This window comes from Gossypium hirsutum, chromosome D06, assembly GCF_007990345.1.
Source record: "Gossypium hirsutum isolate 1008001.06 chromosome D06, Gossypium_hirsutum_v2.1, whole genome shotgun sequence".
Classification (NCBI taxonomy): Eukaryota; Viridiplantae; Streptophyta; class Magnoliopsida; order Malvales; family Malvaceae; genus Gossypium; species Gossypium hirsutum.
The window spans coordinates 4938517-4956626 of NC_053442.1; the positions used below are offsets into that span (position 1 = coordinate 4938517).

General features: G+C 34.9%; 2 protein-coding genes across 7 annotated transcripts; one reads left to right on the forward strand and one right to left on the reverse strand.

The window, feature by feature from the left end:
- Window positions 1-5808: 5808 nt before the first annotated feature.
- Window positions 5809-8782, reverse strand: LOC107949209 (uncharacterized). Its single transcript, XM_041095128.1, has 2 exons — window positions 8198-8782; window positions 5809-6022 (listed from the first exon to the last, which is right to left on the reverse strand). Exon 1 carries the CDS (start codon window positions 8750-8752, stop codon window positions 8204-8206), a length of 549 nt encoding a protein of 182 aa, XP_040951062.1. The 5' UTR covers window positions 8753-8782; the 3' UTR covers window positions 5809-6022; window positions 8198-8203.
- A 6464-nt stretch (window positions 8783-15246) lies between these two features.
- On the forward strand, window positions 15247-17722 carry LOC107949211 (uncharacterized). Of its 6 annotated transcripts, none has more exons than XM_041095129.1 (4): window positions 15247-15864; window positions 16028-16214; window positions 16344-16391; window positions 16957-17426. In XM_041095129.1, the coding sequence occupies exons 2-4, from the start codon at window positions 16080-16082 to the stop codon at window positions 17131-17133; spliced, it is 360 nt and encodes a 119-aa protein (XP_040951063.1). In that variant the 5' UTR covers window positions 15247-15864; window positions 16028-16079; the 3' UTR covers window positions 17134-17426. The 6 variants fall into 6 exon arrangements, 2 of the variants coding, with proteins under 2 accessions (XP_040951063.1, XP_040951064.1); XM_041095130.1 differs by lacking the exon at window positions 16957-17426 and adding an exon at window positions 17433-17720 and having other exon boundaries at window positions 15270-15864; XR_005914426.1 differs by having other exon boundaries at window positions 15305-15864; window positions 16140-16250.
- The last annotated feature ends 388 nt before the right edge of the window (window positions 17723-18110 follow it).

The window sequence follows — 18110 nt, forward strand, 5'->3', positions numbered from 1 at the left end:
TTTTATGTGTACTGCAGATAAAATGCCTAGAAGAAAAATTCCAAGGGGAAGCATTGTTCAAAGTGATCCAAACTCAACAGGAACAAATAGTACTGAACAACAGACAGTAGTTGGATCTTTGAATTTTCCGATTACACCTGAGGATCCTACAGAAGTTCAAAGTAATTTTACATTTAATTTACATGCGTGTTGACTTATAATTGATTTATTTCTTAAATTCTTATATTGTAATATACCATTTGCAACTGAAAATGGTGGGACGCGCAGAGGTCGAGGACGTACGCTACTTAGAGATTTATACGAGTTAGATCCAGTCGAGCGTGTCAAGGTATGCAGAAACAGTTTTGGTCAGCCTGTTGGATCAGAAGCTCGACTTTTAGCAGGATACATGGGCATTTTAGCACGAAATGCGAATATGTTGCCTATCAACTACGAGTCATGGCGTCAAATGCCCGATAGCAACAAAAACCAAGCCCTCGATAATATTAAGGTAACAAAATGTCAATGTCATCTGTAATGCTTGGGAAATAGTTTCATTTATATTTATTTTATTAACTTGTGTTTTTTGTAGGCGAGGTTTGCTTTAGAGGTCTCGGATGCTTATATAAAGAAGGCATTGGGAAAAAGATGGAGAGACCATAAAAGTACTTTGAAGAAACATTATTATAAGACAAAAACAACCCTCGATGAGAAATTGCAAAATGTCCCGCCGGGTATGCTGAGGTACCAATGGGAAGATGCGGTTAGATTTTGGCATTCGAAGAAAGGCGAGGTATGACATACGCTAAAACTATTGTAATTATTTTGTTTTATAGTATTTACTATTTACGTACTAAAAATTTCATAATGTAGGATCGTGAACGAGTTGGAAAAAGCAGCAGGAAGCAACAAAAATTCACTCACACAGCCAGGTCGAGAAGTTTTGCATGTGTAGTTGAAGCGGAGGTATTTTTAATTTTTTAATATTGTCAAATATGTATAAGTTTCCATTAAATAATATTTTTACTACTATATTGTAGGAACTGTTGTCCGTTCAAAAAGTTGGACGCCTTCAACTTTTTGAAATTACACATAAGAAGAAAGATGGATCTGCTATGACTCCTGAAGCTGGTGAAATTATGGTACGTTTACTTAATACGATTTGACTTGTTTTAGTTATTTATAGTGTTTATTTTCTAATTGTTTAATTCATTGTTTGTAATGCGACTATTTTTATGTTGCATTTGTTTTTTTAATACATATTGCGTTCCTAACTATGTGATTTATTTATTAGGAAAAACTAAAGGATAAAAAGGCGGAGTACGAAACGATTGTTTCTAGTGATAGTTCTGTTCATCTTAAAGACATTGATAACCAGATTATTACTGAAGTTTTGGGTCCTGAAAGGTATGGTCGGGTTCGATTTCAAGGATCTTTTGTTAGCCCAACCCAATATTTCGGATCCAGCTCACAGCTATACATGGCTTCGGGGAGTCAGGCTCAAGCTGAAGTTCAGAGATTAAAAGACCAAATGGCTCAGATGCAAGCAACCACAGTTGAGGTTCAAAGGAAATATGAAGAACTCCAGCTGCAACTTAAAGCAGAGGCCACAGCGAGGGAAGCAGAGGCTGCAGCGAGAGAAGCAGAGGCTGCAGCTAGAGAAGCAACGAGAGAAGTAGAGGTTCAAAAGAAATATGAAGAACTCCAGCTACAACTTAAAGTAGATGCGGCATCGAGAGAAGCAGAGCAGAGCAAAAAGTACGACGAACTTCAAAAGCAGCTTTAGAGTATGATGAAGATGTTTCAGCAATCGCAACTTCCGCCGTCATAGTGTATTGCATAAATATTTTTATCATTTTAACTTTTAACATTTTTGTAAAAAAAAGTATGAATTCACTTTTATTTATTGATATTAATATTATTTTATTAATTTAATTTGAAATATTATATAAATTTATTGCTTCTGGCTGGTTTAGATCTGGTTGCTTTTGATTTGTTGTTACAGGGGGCTGAAAAAATAGAAAATTTTATTTTACAAAAATCCTAAAATTAGTGGCGTTTTTTTATAAAAGTGCCGCTAAAAGTCATGTTCTATAGCGGCGTTTGTGAAGAAAGCGCCAGGAAAAGAACATGATCTTTAGTGGTGTTTTTCTTCATGCGCCATTAAATAACAAGATCTTTAGCGGCATTTTTCTCCATGCGCCGCTAAAGAACAAGATCTTTAGCGGCGTTTTTATTTAAGCGCTGCTAAAGAACAAGATCTTTAGCGGCGTTTTTATTTTACCGCCGCTAAAGAACATGATCTTTAACGGCTTTTTTTTGTAGTGCCGCTAAAGAACATGACCTTTAGCGGCGTTTTTTTCTGCAAACGCTGCAAACGTTGGCGACGTTGTCGTTAGCGGCTTTTTTGCTACATCTTTAGTAGCGCTAAAAAGCGCCGCTAAAGGCCTAAGAAAACGCCGCTAAAAACCTGTTCTGGTGTAGTGCCATTTCACTATTATATTACTATGTATTATTGTTTGGATATTGTATTAGTTTTGTTTTATTGTTAATTTTGTTACTATTTTATTTTTAGAGGCACTTATCTCAGTATTATTTAAGTATAAATACTTCCTTTTAATTTACTTTCAATTTGTCGATAAACATTTATATTAATTTTTTAATATATTTGATTTATTATATTTTTAAAATCTATTTATAAATATAATAATACGGGCGGATCGAGCCGGGCTCGAGTTTTAACTTTTTTTTATCCAGACCAAGTTTGAACAAAAATTTAGGCCAATTTTTGGTATCAGGTCGAGCTGGGCTCGGCTTATAAAACAGGCCTTAAATTTCGTTACAACCTATCCCATAATTACCTCTAGTGCAGATCAAGTCAAACTCGAATTTTTTCAAACTTATTTGAGTTAAATTTGGGTAGAAAAGTAACGTTACGCTTTGAGTAAAGTCAAGTTCAGTCAAATAACATGCTATATTTTATTTAAACTCGACCCACGAATAAATCTAATGTTTCAAGATTGGAGTGAAATGGTTGAATGTAGAGGTGAGCAAAATTCGATTCGACTCGAAATAATTGATAAAAAACTTAAATTTTAAGTTAAACAATTCAAGTTAATCGAGTTATTCAGATCAACTCGAATAAAAATATCAAAATTTTTGGTTTAACTTGAATGTGAATTATACAATTCGAGTTATCTGAAAATCAAACTAAGAAAATGCAAAACTACGTCGTTTGATAAATGTTTACATTTTCTAAGCTAAAAGTCAAAACCATTAAGTTAAAAGGTAAAACTATTTCGTTTTGATAAATGTTTACCTATTAAGTCAAAAGGCAAAATCATTATATTGTTTATGTAGTTAAATAATCATATACTTTGTCCACTAGTTAAATAATTGGTCCATATAAACACAATCTTGAGCATAAATAATAGGATTTGTTCACTCGACTCGACTTGACTCGAAATTTTTTAACTCGACTCAACTGAATACTCACCTCTAGTTGAATGAACTCTAATAAAATGCAATAGAAGTTTATGCCTAATAAAATTAAATTTGTTAGTTTGGTATCCTACAGACTCCAATTGAAATTGCTTTTAAAATAAAATGTTTTAAAATTGTTGAGGCACTTGTAAGAGCAACGACACCAAGTATTTACAATTATGTTGATAAGTGCCCAAGGTTTTATAATTTGTCGTATTTGAAGTTAGTAATTTGTTGAAACAATATAGTAGGGCCATGAATTAGTTGATATTATGGACATATATTAGTCCATATTTGAAGGTTGATATTATGAAGCAACAAATTTTTAAAGATTGGATTTATTTAAATCAAGTAAATTGGATCAGCTGTTTCGTGGAGATTGATTTGAATGGCTTCAAAAACATATCTTAGAGATTTTTCATTTAAATCAACCAAATAATATTTTTATAACACTTAATTAAATCAAATAATTAATCTATATGCAATTAAATTAATATGGGAAGTCACTAAATTAAAAAATGGATAGCGGCTATTTTACCCATATGAAGTTGTGAGAAGACCATTGCAATTGAGTTCCAGCACACTAGGCTGAGCTAATTCCCAGATTACTACAACTAAGTGGATATAAAGCTTTTAATAAAATCCTCAAAATTGTTTCTAAAAAATTTAATGGTTTTCTAATTGTGACATGGGAAGCAACACCAGAACATGGGGAGTTCATCTCACATTTATGTTTCTATTCTGTTCTAAGGTTTTAATGAGTGTGATTATGGGTAAGGAATGGTAGTTGCCTCCGGCTATCAGACTCATTGAGCTAAATACTACATATGATGGTGATGGGTGGGGCTAGATTAGTTGGAGTCTGGGTTGATTTTATACGTGGTATTAATATTATATATAATTATTTAAAAATAATCTGGTCCTATAAACCTCAAATTATACTAAATTTGTCCATATCAATATATAATTAACACAAATTTGCCGCGAGACATTTGCCAAGGTGGATCAATTAAATACTTCACAGCAGATAACAACCAGCTTATTGGGCCAATCCCTCAAGGGTTGAAAATTTACAGTAGCTTGAAGGAAGTCCGCCTTGAAAAAAACTGACTTAGAAGGAATATATCTAAATATTTAGGTGTTTACCCGAACCTAAAATTCATTGACTTGACAATGAATTTCAAGGTGTAGTGTCTTCCTATTTGGGGTTGTGCAAAAGTTGACATCTTTGCTTTATATTGGTTTGAATGGGAATAAACTTTCTGGTAATGTGCCCTTGAAACTAGGACTTATGTCCAAGCTTTTGTATCTAGACTTGTCTGCAAACCAATTGAGCAAGTCCATCCCTGAAACTTTCAGGTTAAAATAATCGGCTAAATATCTCTATTAGTACTTGTATTTTATGAAAGTTGTGGATTCAGTCCCAATACTTTAAATTGGGTTGTGTTTATAAATTATACTAGATTAGGTTTATATTGGGTAGGACTTGGGAGTGCTGGGGTGAGCCGCTGGTTGGGGATTAGGTGGGTAGTAGGCTAAGCCTAATACATATAATATATGTTATTAGTTATTAAGTTCAATTAATTTGGTTAATCACTCGCTTTCAAGCCAAATTAACCGTTAACTGAGCTTTCAAAAAAGTATTAACCAATCTCTGATCGAATTAGATTAGTTAACTGACCGATTAATTTTAACCGAAATTTAAACACCCCTAAATTTGTTACTCTAATATGATGATCTTTAAATTATTCTTTTATAAATGTATTTGTTTCAATATACTATATATTTAAAATGGTATAAAAAAATGTATGAATTTGTCAAATTCATATATACCTTAGGAACCCAAATCAACTAGTTAGTAGGAATCAAACAAATTCTTGTTTTTAAGAAATAATCATAGATGTTATATTTTGTATATATGTTATCACTCAATTATTATATATATTTTTAAATTCAAACCCAAAATTTAAAACTAAATTCCCAAATGCTCCATAAATTAAATTGTAAAATACTTCCAAATATAACCTTCATTATTATTTCTAAATCCATCGATTTGTTAAATGCTTTTTTAGTAAAAAATTCAAATTCCTTAAATTATTTAGGGTTAATATGAAAAATTACCTGAAATCTGAAATTTACCACTATACATCACTCTCATCAATATTTTAAAATTTTAAAATCTTTTATAGGGCTAAAATAACAATTTCTCAATTTAGGAATTCGATCCCCTGGCAACCCCCTGAATTCACCTCTGACCACGAAGGTTTAATTTAATTTTCAAATACATTTATTTAATTTAAAAAATAAAAATTTCAACCACGTAATGGGTGTTATTTGAAGGGCAAGAGAGATGGCCTTAAAAGAACTGAATAAAGTGCAAAATCACAATACTATATAGTTTTAACTTTGTCAATATTTCGGTATCCAAAAAGGAAGCACCCAATTACATCAACAACTTCAAAGTTTTAACCAAAATAATTGACGGCATCTTCAAAGTCTCTCTTCACCATCAACATGGGTCTTGACTCAACTCCATGCACCAACACGTTCCAGCTGAGGCCTAAAAGGGAGCGAAAAAAAATCTCAGAATAAGAATATAATTTTATATCATTACAGTGAAAATTGAAAAGAGTTAAAGGCTTGATTGATTGATTGTAATTCAATTGTTCAAGGGCTCAATTGAGTGAAAATAAAAAAATTCAGGGAGCTTAATTGATTTTTTGAAAAAGTCTGGGGGCTTTTCTTTACCCTTTAGCCAAAATTAAAGTATATTTGATTGATATATAATATAATCATTCTGATCCATAAAATTAATAATTAAAAATATATACACACATATCCATCAGCAGACCACATCAACAGGCACCAAATGAGCCCTAAAAACCAACATTGTTGTTAATAATAATAAAAGCTTCCATGACCTTTTACAGCAATGAAAAGTGAGTAAGATTATTATTATTATTATTATAACTCACAACTACCAACAAAACAAACACATCGGAGAAATGATCTCTATAATCTATTAATGGTTTTTCAGATATACATCTGCAGTCTGCAGCATTCATCTTCATATGTAATTCATACCATTTTCATTTTTGACTTCTTACGTGTTGGAGCTTCATCAGTCGAGCACACAAGAACAAAATCAAAGAAACGAGGAAAAAACAATACAGATATAATTATCGCTCCCAAACCTTCTTACTTTCTAAGAAAACATACGATACAAAACCAGAAATAGGATGGCAAAATATTTAACAAGAATTTCTAAATAAACATTTTTGTCCCCTACTAATTCCTTTTTCTCTACTTCAAATTCTCTAGTTGTAGGACTAAGTCATTCCCATTTATTAGAGTTATATTCTTAAGTAATATTTTGTCCACTCTCTTACTGATTTCAACAAGCTAATAGCTCACTTAGTAATAACATTCACTATCTCAAATCAAATTCTGCCTATTGAATAAATCTATCCTCACTTAGTAATAGTTATGTTTTCTGCATTTTCATCTTGCTTCTTATCATATGCATGTTGCAAAAATTTCTGTTCAGTAAGATGAGGAAACCTTATAAACCAGTAAAACGAGATGCTGCAAGAAGACAGAAAGGAAGACTAAAAGGAGCAAGTGCGTTGATGAAGGTTGTACGTTCCTGAGGCCAGTTAAATCATGATGATCGTACCAATCGTACAGAATTTCTTGAGAGCCAAAACTTCATCTCTGGAACAACTGTATAGCCTTTTCGAGTTAAGTTAAAAGGGCTGGGAATTTATTAGGAAAGCACTAATATGAAAGTAACACCAATCATGAGTAGTGGGAAAGATGGAGGTTAGCAAAAGTAATTAGGGGGTGGGATGGAAGCCAAGTAGAAGTTACAACCTAAGTAATAGTTTGGTCATAGGTAGGCCTGCTCATAAGTCAAGCCTAGACAGGATACTAACACCTTTCACGTTTGGCTAGGCCCCTGACCCAGCACAAAATATGGGCAATATCATTCGACTAAAGCCAACCCTAATTACCAAAAGGGAGCCATACTTGGCCCAACACAACCCACCCAATTTCTTTTTCTCAATTTATTTAACTGGCAGTCAGAGCTTTACTTTGTTTACTTATTGTTCAAGGTTATCATCGTCCTTATCAATATTGGCATTTCTACGTATGGTATCCATCACCAACAAAAGGACATCATTTTACTAAATCTTCACTTGCCTATAGGTAATGACCTCGCTCTAATATTTTAGGCAGAAACATTGTCATAGTCTACCAACTTCCTAAGTAGGAATTTAGGCCTTTGTTTAGATCAGGATATTTTATTTTCTTGTTGGAACAAAAAACTAGAAGCAACTATTGGGGGTAAGGCAAGACAGAACTTGAGTTTTAGTCCTTTAAAGGTGCTAGGAGCCTCGTACCCATTTAAAACAACAAATAAAGTAGACATATTCACACAATGCAAATCCGATGCCTGATTCGTCTACTCCATACCTTAGTATTACTCAAGTTTTATACAGGAAGTTCCAGGCTCACTATCAACTTCTTAGCGACAACAAGAGCAAACAAAATGTAATGACAAGCAGTATTGGCAAATGAAGAATCCGTCAATGTACAAGGATGGGAATAATTAAGATGTGGTAGTGATCTGAAGGGGGCACTAACCTTCATTTAGAGCAAACCAAATGACATGGCAAGCAGCATTGGCAAATGAATAATTATGATGTAGTAGTGATATGAAGGGGGCTCTAACCTTCATTCAGAAAAACCATATACCAGAAATATATTCGGGATATGGAACAGTGATGGCAGATTGATGCTCTGCAGCTGCATGAATCCCTCCCTGCTCGTTGCACCAAATATTAAATCTTATGCACTCAAAACCCCTATGGAGATTGTTGACCCAACCCAAAATAAGCTTGCCATTGCCCAGACGATACAGAGTGCTACCCTGTGGTTCCACCACTGGAATTTCTGATGACCATTTGATGGGAAAATGTTTCTTATCAAGCAAATTATACACCTCCAAAGAACAATTATAAATGTAAGTATACAGCACATCGTCCACGATTGCCGCTGAGTCAAACCAGGAACAAAATTTTTGTTCGAGGCAAACCCATGATTTACGATCATAGTAATAAGTGTAAAGAGTGCCACTAGCATAGCAGTGCACCAAAATCCGAGATCGGGAAGAATCTAAAACAGGAACACATAAAACACGTATATCGATAGCTTCCGGAGGGGGTGACAATGGTTCCCAAATATCCCCACTTATATCGTAAACCTCGCCAAAAGATTCAGAACCCATACATTCGAAGACGTAAATCTTTCCTTCAGCAGCAAGTGTTGAATATTGGCAATATCCCACATTAGGTAAAGATAGAAAGGGAGGGGGTTTTGGTTTGTTATATATAGAACCCTTCCCTCTTAGGTTTCATCATCCCAAAAAACCCAAGTAGCTAATTGTAACTTGGTGTTGATCTTCTCTATTGTAATATTTCTAGAGGAAATATTAATTTGGTAGTGTCCGAGGACGTAAGCTAAATTGGCCGAACCTCGTTAAATTCTGGTGTTTTATTTCTTATTTGTTTGCTTATATTTAATAGCTTTATGTTGGTTATATTTATTTAGTTATTATTGCTATAAATATCTAAGTGAGTTCTGTCTAGTTGTTGGGTTTTAAGCGGGACCATTTGTGACCCCTCCAATTTAACTGGGAATTTTCTTAGTATAATTGTTGGCATAATAATTATCTAAATATTTCTGATAATATTGTTATTAATATTATCGTCACTTCCGCAACAATTGGTATCCGAGCCAAGGTTTTGTAGTATGCTCTGTGTTTGCAGCTTAGTCTGATCTTACACATCAGAAACATTTCTAAAAGCTTGTGGGTATTCCGCATTTGGTGGCTATTAAATAGAAGCTATGGCAAAAATGACAGAAGAAAAACCATCCATATCAACAACTTCCACCTTGTACATTTTGTCGAGGGTTGGAACTGCAAATACGAGATTTGTAGTGGAAATTTTTGATGGAACAGGTCATTTCGGCATGTGGCAAAGTGAGCTTCTAGATGCCCTCTTTCAACAAGGTCTAGATATTGCCATTGAGGAAGAAAAACTAGAAGGGGTTGATGATAAAGAATGGAAGACCATCAACCGATTGGCATGTGGTACAATTCGATCATGTCTTTCCAGAGAGCAGAAGTATATATTCAGTAAAGAGACTTCTGCAAGTAAATTGTGGAAAGCATTGGAGGAGAAATTCCTGAAGAAGAACAGTCAAAATAAGTTGCATACGAAGAAAAGACTGTTTCGTTTCAGTTATGTTCCTGGTACCACAATGAACGAGCACATTACCAATTTTAATCAGCTGGTGGCTGATTTGTTGAATTTGGATGTGACTTTTGAAGACGAAGACTTGGCGTTAATGTTGTTGGGATCGCTTCCAGAGGAGTTTGAGTACCTTGAAACTACTTTACTTCATGGAAAGTCGGAAGTAACTTTCAATGAAGTAACTGCTACATTGTATAGCTATGAACTACGCCGAAAGGATAAGTTGAAAGGTTCAAGTGAAGTAGCAGTGGAAGCATTGGTAACAAGAGATCGCCAGGAAAGTCAGTCTAAGGGGAAGAGAAGAAAGTCCAAAGGTCGAGCTGTTGCCAAAGATGAATGTTCCTTTTGCAAAGAAAAAGGACATTGGAAGAAATATTGTCCAAAATTGAAGAAAAAAGGGAAGACTCCGCAAGATGCAAATGTTGCAGAATGCAATAGTGAAGTAGAGTCAGACTTTTCTCTTAGTATGACATCTTCAACATCACATGTAGATGAATGGATCATGGATTCTGGTTGTTCCTATCATATGTGTCCCATTTGGGAATGGTTCTTTGAATTTCAAAAACTAGATGGAGGGGTTGTTTACATGGGTAATGATAACACATGTAAAATAGCCGAGATAGGTTCAATTAAACTGAGGAGTCATGATGGATCTACTAGAATTTTGCGGGATGTACGATATGTCCCAAAGTTGAAGAAGAATCTCATCTCTTTGGGGTCGTTAGAATCTAAAGGCCTAGTTGTGACAATACGAGATGGAGTTCTTAAAGCAACTTCAGGAGCATTGGTGATGTTGAAAGGCATAAGAAAGAACAATCTGTATTACTACCAAGGTAGTACAGTGGTGGGGACAACAGCAGTAGCAATTTCGAGTACCAAGAAGGACGCTGAGGCAACACAGTTGTGGCATATGCGTTTGGGCCATGCTGGTGAAAAATCCTTGCAAACTCTAGCCAAGCAAGGATTATTGAAAGGTACAAAGACTTGCAAACTTGAATTTTGCGAGCATTGTGTTCTAGGAAAACAACGAAGGGTGAAATTTGGCACTAGGATTCACAATACTAAAGGTATTCTGGATTATGTGCATTCTGATGTATGGGGACCGTCCAAGACTCCATCACTTGGAGGACGACGTTATTTTGTCACCTTTATTGATGATTTTTCCAGTAGAGTTTGTGTGTTTCCTATGAAGAACAAAGATGAGGTGCTTGAAGTTTTCCTTAAGTGGAAAACTAAAGTTGAAAATCAGACAGGAAGGAAGATTAAGGTTCTCCGATCAGACAACGGTGGAGAATATAAAAGCGATCCATTCCTGAAGATATGCTAAGATTGTGGCATAGTAAGGCACTTCACCATAGGTGGAACACCACAACAGAATGGGGTGGCAGAGCGTATGAATCGAACGCTTGTGGAGAAAGTTCGATGTATGTTATCTAATGCTGGATTAGATAGAAAGTTTTGGGCTGAGGCTGTGACGTACGCTCAACATCTCATCAATCATTTGCCATCATCTGCTATAAATGGCAAGACTCCTTTGGAGAAATGGTATGGAAAACCTGCTACTGATTATGACACCTTGCGTATTTTTGGTTCTATTGCATATTATCATGTGAAAGAATCAAAGTTAGATCCAAGAGCAAAGAAGGCTCTATTCATGGGCTTCAATGCTGGTGTTAAGGGATATCGTTTGTGGTGTCTAGAGGCAAAGAAGACGATAATCAATAGGGATGTTACCTTTGATGAATCCGCCATATTGAATAAGGTAAATCCAGAAGGAGTGAGTAGTACTTCGCAGCAGGTGGAGTGTACTCCGCAGCAGGTGGAGTTTGAGCAGAGTGTGGTAATTCCAGCAGAAGGTACCACTAGTGATTCTTCATTGGCAGATGCAGAGTCAGATGAGGAAGAAGTTTCTACCCAAGAACCTCAACAGCAATCAGAGTCAATTGCAGTCAGAAGGCAGAGAATAGAAATTCAGAAACCTACTCGTTTCACTGACATGGTAGCTTATGCACTTCCAGTTGTTGATAATATTCCATCCACTTACACCGAAGCCATTCAAGGTTTAGAGAATAATAGACGGTTAGGTGCAATGGAAGAGGAAATGCAATCTCTAGAGAAAAACAAGACGTGGAAGCTGGCACAACTACCAAAAGGGAAGAAGGCAATTGGTTGCAAATTTGAAGACACTATTGAAGTTTGTGTTATGAGAAGATGTTCGAAGATGTGGAATATCGCCAAGGTGGAGATTTGTTGAATATTGGCAATATCCCACATTAGGTAAAGATAGAAAGGGAGGGGGTTTTGGTTTGTTATATATAGAACCCTTCCCCCTTAGGTTTCATTATCCCAAAAAATCCAAGTAGCTAATTGTAACTTGGTGTTGATCTTCTCTATTGTAATATTTCTAGAGGAAATATTAATTTGGTAGTGTCGGAGGACGTAAGCTAAATTGGCCGAACCTCGTTAAATTCTGGTGTTTTATTTCTTATTTGTTTGCTTATATTTAATAGCTTTATGTTGGTTATATTTATTTAGTTATTATTGCTATAAATATCTAAGTGAGTTCTGTCTAGTTGTTGGGTTTTAAGCGGGACCATTTGTGACCCCTCCAATTTAACTGGGAATTTTCTTAGTATAATTGTTGGCATAATAATTATCTAAATATTTCTGATAATATTGTTATTAATATTATCGTTGCTTCCGCAACAGCAAGAACATGGGGAAAAGACCGAGGGAACAACATAGAAGTAGTTTTTCTCCACCCACGTTCAAGGTCCTTCAAATCTAATTGGAAAACATCGTTTACATCATCTTTACCAGAAGGATTAGCATCATTTTCGCATATTCCCCCAATAACATAAACGTGGTTGCCACAGGAAACGGTAGTGGAATTTGAAGGAGCATCAGGTGGCATCGCCTTAATAAAGACTTTATTGCTTTCCAGATCAATAAAGTGCAAACAGAGCGTTGTTTCACCATCGTTACCCTGCCATTTCTTGACGAGGGCTCTGATCAGTTCATCTGGCTCTCACCCATCAAAGTAACTAGAGGAATCACTAGTATCGCCGCTCATGGTTCACCCTCAGCTTCGCCTTTCTAGATCCAAAATTGCTTTTAGTTTTAGGGTTTCTAGATTTGGTTTTTTTTAATTTGGTTTTGGTTTTGGTTTAGTAAACGGTTGATACTTTTTTTTAAATAGTAATTTGCTTGTTTTAGTTGTTAATTTCCAAAGTAAAGATATTGTCAATATGTGACTGTTTGTATTTTAAAATTATTTATTAATTATGATTATTTTTAATGAATATAAAATAATATTATTTCGTATCAAATGTTAGAGATTTGTTGAAATTTGATCAACCATTTGATCAATTGAATCAGGGGTTGATAGATATATTAATTTGAATGAGACAAAAAATCGGTTGGTATGTTTATATGAGCAAGTTGAATCGGATTAAATTGATGATTAAGCCAAGTTTTATAATTCTTTATTAGTTACTCAATATGATGGTTTAGAGTATTAAAAAAGATGTGGAAATTTGAAGCTTAAAGTTTTGGGTTTTTGTTTATTCAGTAAATAAAAATGTTGATTTTTTAAGCTGATAGCTATGTGTGTGTGTGTATATATATATAAATTGCTTTGCATGTGCTTTCTGCGATAATTATATTTGTAGGTGTTTGGCTAGATCCCAAAATCCAACATTATTTTTTATACGAGTTTCCTTTTGTGACTTTCACTGCACTTTGTCTCTATTCACATGGTTTCCCTCAATTGGTTAGATGCGTTACTCCCGGCTTTAATAGCAGTGATATTCCTTTCTCAAAATTTTGACAGCAGCTGGTGCTTATGATAATAGTGTTTAAAAAACTGAGTTCACCTGTCGTACCGATCGTTCTGGCCTCATTAGTGTTGCATCTTGTCCTTCAGGAAAGCTAGTTCAAATCGAGCACCCTTGTCTGCAATCGAATCGGGTCAAACATCTCTTAGAATAAAAACTGCTAATGGGGTAGTAATTGCTACTGAGAAGAAATTGCCTTCGATCTTGGTTTAGCTATTAAGAAAATACAGTGTCTGACACTAAGTGTTGAAGTTGTTTACAGCGTTGGGCAGGTTATAGCATTTATGATCAAGTGTAACATAGAGTCTTTCTAAACTCGAATAGAACTTCAGGAAGCAAAGTAAGGCATTGATTGGTTCTCTTTCCATTAAACAATCAATCCATCAAAGCTATTTTAGTTCGCTCAAATAACATTTAGGTCGCCTACTTGAGAAGGCCACAATGATTTTTTTCAAGAGACCATAATGATAACGAGAAGGGAAAGGGAGTCTCAGTCTCAAAGTCCCATGTCCAATGCGTTAGAGGACCTTGTCTGATATCAACCATGACATCTTCCAAGAAGAACCAACAGTTGCCCCAAAAAGCACCGTTGTCTCTAAATTGAAAAGACACTAAGTTCCGATATCGGATTGAATAGGGAGCAGCAAAATGATTTGGTGAAGGATGTTATCAGGTAAATGACTAATGAAATCATTCGGGTCCATACTATTATTACTTTTCAGGCTATTGACATGTTTGTACGATTTCTCTTGATTATTATGCATGCACTTGCATCTCTTGATATATGATAAGTTATAAATAGCCTTTGAAGTTGGATTTTGCGAGTATAACTATGGGTTTCAAACTATTGTCGAATCTGCACTTGTTGAGATAGTCATATTTATGTTGGTATCACTTCAGGCAAATATGTTTTCCTCCCGCGAGTTTGATTATCTATCACGATACCTTGGATTGGAACAAAATGGTGTTATTGTACGTGAGCAACATGAAAAAGCTACTTGGAAAACTGCACAATAAGGAGCATCCTTGGATTTTTTGCGCCACACCTCTTCAGTGATGGCGTTTTCCAAGTACAATTTATTGAAAATCAGACATTTAGTAAACTTGTAAATTTCTTAAACATTGCACTAGAAGATTACGATATGAATAAGCATTCATCTATTGATGATGAGGTTTTTTATGAGATAGAATGCCAAAAGACACGGAATATCCATTTGAGTTGTTCTTCTTTTCTGCAATCCCATAAAAGTTTTGATATTATGAGTTTACAACTGGTGTGGATCTTTCGGAATATATGGTCCCAAATATGATCTGATATCGATGTTATGTGCTACAATTTGGTTCTCATCACCTTCCTAAGGGACATTAGTTTACTATTTATGGAGTATATTGCTGCTCTATTCTTGCATGCTCTATGTGTGAGTATAGATGTGACTTATATCTTTTGGGCTGTCAAGCTAATTTACGATCACGATTTTTGGCATTCTTATGGCTCGCTTGATTTAATATCACGACATTTGGTTTTTGACAACTTATGGACCTACGCTCCCAGCTGATTATTAAGGTTAGCAGAGTTAAGCTCGTAACCTCTGATCTAATTTACAAACAAATTCTATCTTATGGGAAATACAGGTCGCAATATTCTGCAATATAATTCTTGACTCCTTCATCACACTATCAAACAACAAAACTCACTCGATAAAGCTTCAAGTTAAAACCTGTATGATTAACACAAATTTGCCGCAAGGCATTTTCCATGGTGGATCACTTGAATACTTCACAGCAGATGACAATCAGCTTACTGGGCCAATCCCTCAAGGGTTGCACTAGCTTGAAGAGAGTCTGCCTTGAAAAAACTGATTTAGAGGTAGCGGTGTGCATTTTTTGGGTAAAATCAAAAAAATTAATAAACAAAATTATAATATATAACAAGTAGTTTATTTGGCCCCAAATTTCCTTAGTTTTCCCCATGTCAGAATCAGATTTCCCCGATTTCATTTTTCCCCAATTCAGAATTAGATTTCCCCAATTTCCTAACTTCTTTCCGCGATTTTCTTCACATCTGATTCAAGCTCCTCCAAGTCCTATTCGGAGTTAGGCTCCGATTCAGTTCGTCGACTGTTGATGCAGGTCTCAAAGGCGACGGTTTGAAATTTCTTGTTTTGTTTTTCTTCTGGAATGACGTTAGGGTTTTGAAATTTGAGAACTCGAGTCGAGCTTAGACGGAAGTCTTGTCAATTTTAGAGGTATTCTTTTTTCCTTTCTGTAAATCCTCTTGAATCATCGAGATGTCTTCGATCGAGGTTAAAAAGTAGTATAAATATGATTGAGCCTTCTTACTTTGTTATGGTAGATGTTACATAATGTATGTAAATACATATTTTGGTGACTTTATGATTGTAATTGCAGATCTAAAAGACCCAAATAATTTATGTGAATCAATATTGAGTGCTGGTTTAAGATGTGGGGATTTTATTTTTGTACTCAAAGAAACAAAATGTTTGATCAACTTCTTCTACAGGCTAAGGCTGCATGTGTTCTGATTGATCTATGTTGTGGTGTGCTAGCCCCTTGGATAACTTATGTCATTGCAAAGGTTGGTCTGAAGCATGTCTTCGTATTATAATCTATGGTTGGTGACGCACCACGATTACCATGTCAGTTTATAATTGTTCTTTTAATAAAAATTTTAATTTTCTTTATTTTTGAAACTTAATGGCTTCAGGTTGATTTAACGGTGGAACTCATGAAGGACCTTTTGGGTATAATCCAGGTATTATTACAAAAATTTTAAAGAAAAAGTGATTAACTGAAAAATGGAATTCAAAGATAAGTAATAAGGCATGATTAGTTTACTAAAGACATTTATGTAGGTGTTTGTATGAGAATAAAATTTAAGCCAAAGAGATTTATATGTATGATATTTACAGTTTACAAATGTATGGAATTGCTTGTTATGCTGTTAATTGCTGGTCTCCTTGCACTTTCCATGCCTTGGTTGAGAATTAAATAAAAAACAAATCCATGAACTTCTGTGCTTTTTAGATTTTGAAGATATCCAATCCAGATTAGTTTTGAAACAACATTTCCAAGTAGCATGCATTTCATTCCCTTTTTTTACTGGCAAGGTTCCTGTTTCAAAATTTTTATCTCAAGTTCAGAATGCATTATAGCCCATCTGGCTTAAATGCCTAACAGTTAGCATCATTGCAATATCAGGGATGCGATAGGTGAAGTTTAACATATTAAGGTGTTTTAATGTGCATTTTGGTTGGGGGCATGTGATACTTACAACTGGTTAGATTTCTAATAACTTTTTATGTTATATGTTTAAGCAGTTTACATGTCCCTTTGGCCAAACTGCAAATCCATCATACAGAAAAATAAGCAAACCTGTAGCTAAGGCATGCATCATTCCTGGTATTCGAAGAGAATCAACCCATGAATATAAGATCCCTAGAAATCTTACTTATTTGGAATGTCTATGCATGGGAGACAGTCCTTTTATCAAATAGTGGCATGCCTATCTGTTTTGATCATTTGGTCTACAATCGATGATTAACGTAGTGTTATCTGGAATTATTTGTTATTTGCTCCATGTTTGTTGTCCTATTCTTGTAACCGAAGTGGTGGTTCATTAGTTTTAGTTATTACTGGTCCTATTGATAAAGGAGAGTGTTAAGTAGTTTGGAATCAGCTTTATGTTTCCTTTTCTGCATGCACTTTGCAGTGAAATTTGTTGCTTGCGACATTCATTTTGTTTATTTCTCTTATGTAATGTAGTTGTATTATTTCTTTTAAAATCTTCTGCCAGGTAGCCTGCCGCTCAACAGCTCATGCTCGTGCTGCACTTAAGTACATAGTGATAGGTCTGTCTAGTCACATGGATGATATACTTGGGAAGTATAAGGTGCTAGATTATCATTTTCTTACTGTGTATTTGTATATGTGTTTATTTATTTGTGGATGTCGAAACCGTTTTTTTGAAAACAAAAATTTTAGGTTGTTGACTTAAAAAAACAAAACAAATTGGGAGTTGCCACCAATCTTTTATTAAGGTGTGATTGGATCACCTAAAAAACGGCTCTGGTCTACGAGTTTTAGAAAAATGGATTCGGGAGTCAGTTACGTTTGAGGAAGGATTAGCGCCCTCGTAACGCCCAAAAATTGGTACCAAATTGATTAATTAATGTCTTGAAGTCGAGAGTTTAAAAAATGCGATCCTTAATTAAATTAAATTATTTATTAAGACCTTCTCATTTTGAACAGAAAAATATCACACCCAATGCGTTAGGGCACAACATTTTATTCTCTTCACAATGAGTTAGTCAAAACTCGTGTAATAAAAAAATAAAAGAATATTCATTTGTTTAAGATTTAGGAAATCGCGGCCCAATACGTTAGGGCACAATTTCTCAAAATCCCAAACTTGGAATATTTCCTTTATTATCATTTTTAAAAAAAAAAACCTTTGTCTCGAGAAATCAATACG